General features: G+C 54.7%; 1 protein-coding gene across 2 annotated transcripts; it reads left to right on the forward strand.

Moving 5' to 3' along the window:
* On the forward strand, nt 1-7116 carry Dusp7 (dual specificity phosphatase 7). 2 transcript variants are annotated; one of them, XR_003709913.1, is made up of 4 exons: nt 1-520; nt 1944-2378; nt 4930-6374; nt 6458-7116. XR_003709913.1 is itself a non-coding variant. In XM_028756722.1 (3 exons), exons 1-3 carry the CDS (start codon nt 1-3, stop codon nt 5235-5237), a joined length of 1263 nt encoding a protein of 420 aa, XP_028612555.1. In that variant the 3' UTR covers nt 5238-7116. The 2 variants fall into 2 exon arrangements, 1 of the variants encoding a protein (XP_028612555.1); XM_028756722.1 differs by having other exon boundaries at nt 4930-7116.
* Nucleotides 7117-7318: the final 202 nt, after the last annotated feature.

Below are 7318 nucleotides of genomic sequence, written 5' to 3' on the forward strand. Positions count from 1 at the left end.
ATGAAAAACCAGCTCCGCGGGCCCCCAGTGCGGGTGCACATGTCGACTTCGGGGGCGGCGGCGGCGGCTGGGGGCACCCGGGCGGGGTCGGAGCCCGGTGCGGGATCTGGGTCCGGCGCAGGCATCGGAGCGGGAGCGACGACGGGAGCGGGGGCCATGCCCTGCAAGAGCGCCGAGTGGCTGCAGGAGGAGCTGGAGGCGCGCGGTGGCGCGTCCCTGCTGCTGCTGGATTGCCGGCCGCACGAGCTCTTCGAATCGTCGCACATTGAGACGGCCATCAACCTGGCCATCCCGGGTCTCATGCTGCGCCGCCTGCGCAAAGGCAACCTGCCCATCCGCTCCATCATTCCCAACCATGCCGACAAGGAGCGCTTCGCCACGCGCTGCAAGGCGGCCACCGTGCTGCTCTACGACGAGGCCACGGCTGAGTGGCAGCCCGAGCCCGGCGCCCCCGCCTCAGTTCTCGGCCTGCTCCTGCAGAAGCTACGAGACGACGGCTGCCAGGCCTACTACCTCCAAGGTAAGGGCAGAACCTAAACCCCAGACGGCATTGGGGCTGTGCCGCTGCTCCCTGGCGCCCTAGCTGCAGGCTGTTTCCTTTCCACTCGCTTGGCCAGGCCGGGCGCCACGTCGCCCCTGGTCCGAATCCGCCCTTCTGGGAGCCATCCCCTAAGGTGTTGATTTAGCCAGGCACAGGGAACCCAATCTGTGTCCTCTTTTTTAGCACCATTCAATGGCTGAAACAAACTTTTCCTTTCCTATTTATTTATTTTTTTCTCTGTTGATGGGTAGACAACAGCGCACAGGCTCCAGCTGAGCTCAGAGGAAGGGGAGAGATCGCTGCTGGAACCCAGAAAGGAACAGGGCCCACAGGCTAGCCTGGCATTTGTGTCATTAGTAAGCTTAAGATCGGGAAGGCACCTTTCACAGTATCACCCACACTCCTGTGCATGGGACCCGTTTATATTGGTTTCTCTGGGATCTCTGTATGGCCCCTATCAATCAGGATCGCGGCTTCTTGGAGGCACTTTGGCAGATGTGTGGACAGTGGCCCAGGTGTGTGTGTGTTGAGGGGTGGGGAGTGGTCCTCAGTTCGCTGCCCCTGAGTTTACAGAAGGGGGAGGCAGCAGCCTGCCTGCCGGGGGGTAAGGGAAGCTATTGGCTGCAGCCGGTGTTTCCAATTAACATTCCAAAATGGCCTCTTGCTGGCAGCAGACAGGCTGGGAGGGGAGGGGAGTCCTGCGGCACCCTCGGGTGCCGCAGGGCCATGTCTAGCTGCATGGTGCTCCTTGTCTCTCCTGTCCTTGTGTAGCCCCCATGGCCCCTCCGTTTGGGTCACATGCAGTGTTTGGGGTGTTTGTGCTGAGGAAGGGCTCCAGAGAAAAGTGCGTCGCCAGTACCCATTTCCCCTCTTGCTGGGGAAAAGGACTTCACAACACCCTCCCCAAGTGTGGTTGCTTGAGTGCTTGAGCTCTGCCTCTGACTGGCCCATATGTGTTCTGGCTCCTTTCTCTTTGGAATAGGGGTTTGCTGGCCTACAGGTGTTGGCATGTGGTGGGATTGCTGGCCTTTCTTTGCCCATTAGCCACTACTGAGCACTCGGGTGTGTTGGTGTATGTGGGAGCTATGGAAGAGGAATGAACTGGTACCTGTCCTCAGGTGCTCTATATCAAGTGATAGGGCCAGTATACTTTAACGGTTATGGAACGGGCTCAAAGCTGAGACCCCAGTTCCCTTATTTGTGAAGTGGTAATAGTTTAGATGGCCAGAACGTATGAGTGGGTACATATGTGATGTATTTGGCATGGTCACATTGTCTTTTGACATGGACATGTTGTGTGTGGCCTTTGACATGGAGAGTCCTGGCCATTAATAGTCTTTTGTGGCCCATCTGGACTCACCAGACCCCTCTGCCCCCCCCCCCAATCTCACCCTGACCACAGGTGGTTTCAACAAGTTCCAGACGGAATACTCAGAGCATTGTGAGACTAATGTGGACAGCTCGTCCTCCCCGAGTGGCTCGCCACCCACCTCCGTGCTGGGCCTGGGGGGCCTGCGTATCAGTTCTGACTGCTCAGATGGCGAGTCAGACCGAGAGCTGCCCAGCAGTGCCACTGAGTCGGATGGCAGCCCTGTGCCATCCAGCCAGCCAGCCTTTCCGGTCCAGATCCTGCCCTACCTCTACCTCGGCTGTGCCAAGGACTCTACCAACCTGGATGTACTTGGCAAGTACGGCATCAAATATATCCTCAATGTTACACCCAACCTGCCCAACGCCTTTGAGCATGGTGGCGAGTTCACCTACAAGCAAATCCCCATCTCTGACCACTGGAGCCAGAACCTCTCTCAGTTCTTCCCTGAGGCCATCAGCTTCATTGGTAGGTGTCTTTGTCTGGGCAAGGTGGGTGGGTGGGTGGGCGAGGCAAGGTGTGTGAGGGACGCTGGGTGTCGCCCCTCCCCAGCTGGGTACCTCTGGGCCTGTCAAGACCTGTGTGTGCTCTGCGTGTGCTGGCATGTGCCTGTGGGTGTACCCATGCTTGCAGTGACTCACGGAGCCCCTCGGGCCCCTCTACCTGTTAGGACCTGAGCAGTCCCCTGAATCCTGGACTACCCCCAGCTCTGAGTACCTATTGGACTCTCTGGTCCAACCTATGTTTTTCTGGCTTTGCTGTAGTTTCAAGTGTAGCAAGCTGAAACATCACAGCTCACAAACTCCCACGGGTCTCACTTGTTCTCCATCACGCCTCGGCACATGTGTCTCTGCAGGATGGGGCTGTCACGATGCCTCTTTTGGCTTTGTTATGCTTCAGAAAGGGCTAGGAGAGATAGCCCAGGGAACCAGATTGACCCTAAACTGACACGGTGTTTTAGATATGGGATGCCCTCAAGTGCCTCTATGGGATCCAGATGCTCTTAGCTGCCTACATAGAGAAGGTGGAGGCAGCTTGAGGAAGGCCTCTGTCCCCGACCTCAGCTGACTCAGGCTCCTCCTCCTGCTTCCTCCTTGGCCAGCTGGCCTGGAGGTCATCTCTTCTGGCCTCAGGTCTTAACCAGGCAGCCAGCAAAGGACACAGGCTCGGGATAAACATAAACCTTGTGCTCTCTGAGCCTGCTACTTCTGTTTCTGCCCAGCCTCCAGTGTCAGGGTGAGGGAGGACCTGGGCCGTGTTTTCCAGATTGATGGCCACTGTGTCCAGCTGAGGGCGTTTAGTGTCAGCTGGGCTGGGCTAACTTTAACAACAGGAAGTGGGAGGCTTCCCCCGCCTCATCCGCTTACTGGGAACCAAAACTAGGTGCCAGGGCTGGGAGGAAGGAAGGAAGCTGAGGTCTGGGGGAGGGGCTGCCTAGAGCTTCCAGCCCTGCCCCAGAAGCACTCTGGAGGTGCTGCTTCAGCATTTGGGCTCCCACAAAAAGGGAAGGTACAGAGAGAAGCACCCCAGGTTGCTCAGGACTAAAGCCTGACTTGTGGATGGTTTCATTCTTAAAAGCTATCCTCCATTTCTGGGTGAGAAACAAGGAAAGAGTACAGGATGCAGAGGTGTGAGGGAAGGTTCCCAGATATGATAAGTGAAGGAATCAGCCCCCCACACAGGACTGAGCCACACTCTCAAAGCTTCTAAGGAAAGTTTCAGTGTGGGTCATCTGGGAGTGACCCTACAGTGTCATTCTGAGGGCTTTTCCCTCACCCCTTTCCCAAATTTCAAAGTCAGGCCACTTGACTCCTGTCACAAAGTCAGCCATATCTGCCACCTGTCCTGCCCCTAGTACCAGGAGCGGTCAGCCAGGCTGCCAGTCCTACTGTTTGCTTAAGAGTAGGTCTCCTAGATGAACAGAGGTGACGAGGAGATCTTGGCCAGGCGAGGGACAATAAAGAATAACTGGTGAATGTATCCTACAGGAAAATATCAGTTGTCAGCTGTGTCCCTGGCCCAGGAAGCTTGGAGGCAGGCATCATAAGGAGCCTGCGGCTGTCTCCTGTTAGCTCAGGTCCCTAGGAGTTGTACAGAAAGAAGCGACTGCTGTGGGGTCTAGGGGAGAAGACCCTGGTAACACTATTGAGTAGCTCAGTCAGTATTTGTAGAGTTCACACTGTCTCAGGTGGAGGTGCCCTTGGTGGCCCTGGAGGAGCCTAGAAGGGTGCAGGGAGGAAAGGGACTGCCCATGGCCGGAGATGTTATTCTCGTCCCTGGGTCTTCAGGAGCTGGAGTTAAGACCTAGGAGACTGAGTGGGTACAGTACGTGGCCATGCTGGGCCTGGCTGCCCACTTCTTTCCACAGGTGCCTGCTCCAAGCCCTCATCCCAGGATGTGCTGGGAGTCCCCCAGGGAGGGGGTGTGGAGTGGAAGGACCCTCTGTGTGCCCTGTTGCTTCATTTCTGCATCCATTTTCTCTTTGACTCGACGGGCTGACTGGCTGTGGTGTCATCAGGAGGATGTGGGTGACACCCTGTGTACCACTTTCGGCCATGTGGGACTAGAAGTGATCCCAGGGGTGACAGTAATTTGTGCTTGGTGAACCCCCTTGCATCGGGTTCCTACAAAAGCACTGACAATACCTGGGCAGTGGTAGGGCAGACCTTTCATTCCAGCAGTCCAGGAGGCAGAAGCAGGCAGCTCTCTGGGTTCAAGGCCAGCCTGGTCTACAGAGTGAGTTCTGGGACAGCCATGGCTACCCAGAGAAACTCTGTCTCTCTAAATCAGGCTGCATAGTGGAGGGCACTGAGGCCCACTGGCGGTCAGGGGCTCAGCTGTAGCATAGTATTGTACCCCAGCACCTTGTCCATGCTGGGCTTTATCAGGTCCTTAAAGCATCTGCCTATGCTAGCCAGCCGCTAAGCTCTCCTCTGTGCCTCTGCCCTTCTTTGTGACCCATCTGTCTTGGGGGTTGCTTGGAGATAGCTCTACTCTGACCCATGTCCCTATGTTTCAGATGAAGCCCGCTCCAAGAAGTGTGGTGTCTTGGTGCACTGCCTAGCAGGCATCAGCCGTTCAGTGACAGTTACTGTAGCCTACCTGATGCAAAAGATGAACCTGTCCCTCAACGACGCCTATGACTTCGTTAAGAGGAAAAAGTCTAACATCTCGCCTAACTTCAACTTCATGGGGCAGCTGCTGGACTTTGAGCGGACGCTGGGGCTCAGCAGCCCGTGCGACAACCACACACCCAGTGAGCAGCTCTACTTCTCCACACCCACCAACCATAACCTGTTCCCGATCAACACGCTCGAGTCCACGTGAGGCCTGATGCACTGACGTGTGCAGCACCAGGGTCTCCCAGCCCTCCGCAGGGCCTGGTGGGGGGGGCCCCTAGCCTGCTGCTCCTCTGGCCTGAAGAACCCACAGATGTCACCTGTGTCCAGAGAACCAGGCTGAACAGTGGCTGGGCTCCCATGCCATCCTGTGCAGGGCCCACAGCAAGGCTGCCTGTGACAGCACTTGCCAGATGGCTTCAACTTTCCAGACATGTTGCTGAGGTGAGCGTTGGCCTCAGCTTTCAGACTTACGGCTTGGGGGCCAGCGGGGCCTTGTCTCTGCCCCAGGACATCCATTCTGCTGATGGCTCAGCCATTCTGGCTATTTTTAAAGACATATCCACAGACCTGAGTTTGCTACTTTTGGCAGGTAAATCCAAGCTCCCTGGAGCAGAGAGTGTTCAAGCTCTTCTTGGTTTTTCTTTTCCCTCCTTTCCTTCCTTCCTTCCTTCCTTCCTTCCTTCTTTCCTTCCTTTTTTTTTTTTAACAAAAAGTGTTATTTTTCAGGCTAAATGCAACAACGGGTTGTATAAACCAATATTTCACCCCTTTCTTAGAGAGAGAGGGAGGGAGAGAGAAAGAGAGATGTTCTCAGTTTCTTGTTTCAAAAAGCAAATCATTGGTGTATTTTGTTTCAGTGGAAAAGACAAACCCCATGTACTTGACCAAATGCATTTTGCACATGTGTAAAGTCTGTTTCCCCAGCAGGCCATTCTTGGGGTGGGTTGATGCTTCCCGGGCATCAGGACCCTGGTTATACCTGTGGCCCAGCCAGCTCAGTGCCGCATTTGCATGGGCCAGTTGCTATGAGCTGAGCCTGGTGGGCACTGGTGGTCTTTGTGTTGTCTGTTCTCCTGCCAACCTTCTGGGAGTCCTGCAGACCTCTCTGCCAAGTCCTACTGGAGGTGGTGCTGCAGGGGAGTGCCAAGCCGTAGCATTAGCCATCTGGGTTCAGCCCCTCAGAGGGCTGGGCCCTGGCCCTTTTATAAATTACCCACCACTTCTGTCCTCATCTTTGTCTCTTAACTGGGAGTAGAGGCTCACAGTGCCTGAGTAAAGCCTTCCCAGTCCCTCATCTTTGCTGTAGATTGCATCTAGGTCCACTCCCAGCCCCCTTGTCCAGGTGCACACCTACCCTGGCCTGTGTTGCCCATGCCTTTTACCTGCAGGTAACTTACACCTATTGCGGTCCAAGAGCTGGGGCAGGTGGGGCAAGGACTGGCCAGTGGGAGTGTGAGGCCACCACCCCAGTATCCATAGCACAAAGCCACGGACTCCCTAACTCTCCTCTGGTTTCATTGCTTCTCAAGCCTTGGTTCTTACCAGGCACCATGAGGAACAGGAAGTGCTGGGGTCCTAATGGGACCCGCACCCACAGTGGACAGTGAGTGAGGCCACAGGAACTCCACACCGCCACATCTTACCTCACAGGGGTGGTTTTCAGGGATTCTTTAAGGAAGCAGTTTAAAATCTTGCCACAGTTGAGAAATTGACCAAAAACAAAACAAAACAAACAAACAAAAAACTTCTGTTCATGGTTTCCCTCCCCCCCCCCCCCCCGCATCTCTCTCTCCCTCCCTCTCTCGCTCTCTCTCACTCTCTCTCATTTCTAAAAAGAAAACCCAGAAACATGGATCAGAGTGTAAATGAGGGTATACCAGAGGGTGGGCAGTTTTGATTTAAGATCTTATGAAGGAAAGTTTGTGACCCTACATACCTATATATATACACACACACACACACACACACACACATACATACACATACACACACACAAACACACACACACACACATATATATATATATCCCGAGCCAGCAACGGGACTTTGTTTATATTGCAAATAAATATTATTTTTTCTTTAAATGGAGTCCTGGTGTTCAGTAAGGGCCTGGGAAGACAAGGCAGGAACAGTGTTGTCTGTTTCTGTGAGAGTTGGCCTCATCTTGCCTAGCGTTGGCCAGGAGGTGCTCAAATACAGGAGGTAGCAGCAAGGGCTTCTGAATGAAAGCAAATCCAAGCCGGGTAGTGGGGACACACACCTCTAATCCTAGCACTCAGGCAGAGG

This window comes from Grammomys surdaster, unplaced genomic scaffold (assembly GCF_004785775.1).
Source record: "Grammomys surdaster isolate TR1022 unplaced genomic scaffold, NIH_TR_1.0 126131, whole genome shotgun sequence".
Taxonomy (NCBI): Eukaryota; Metazoa; Chordata; class Mammalia; order Rodentia; family Muridae; genus Grammomys; species Grammomys surdaster.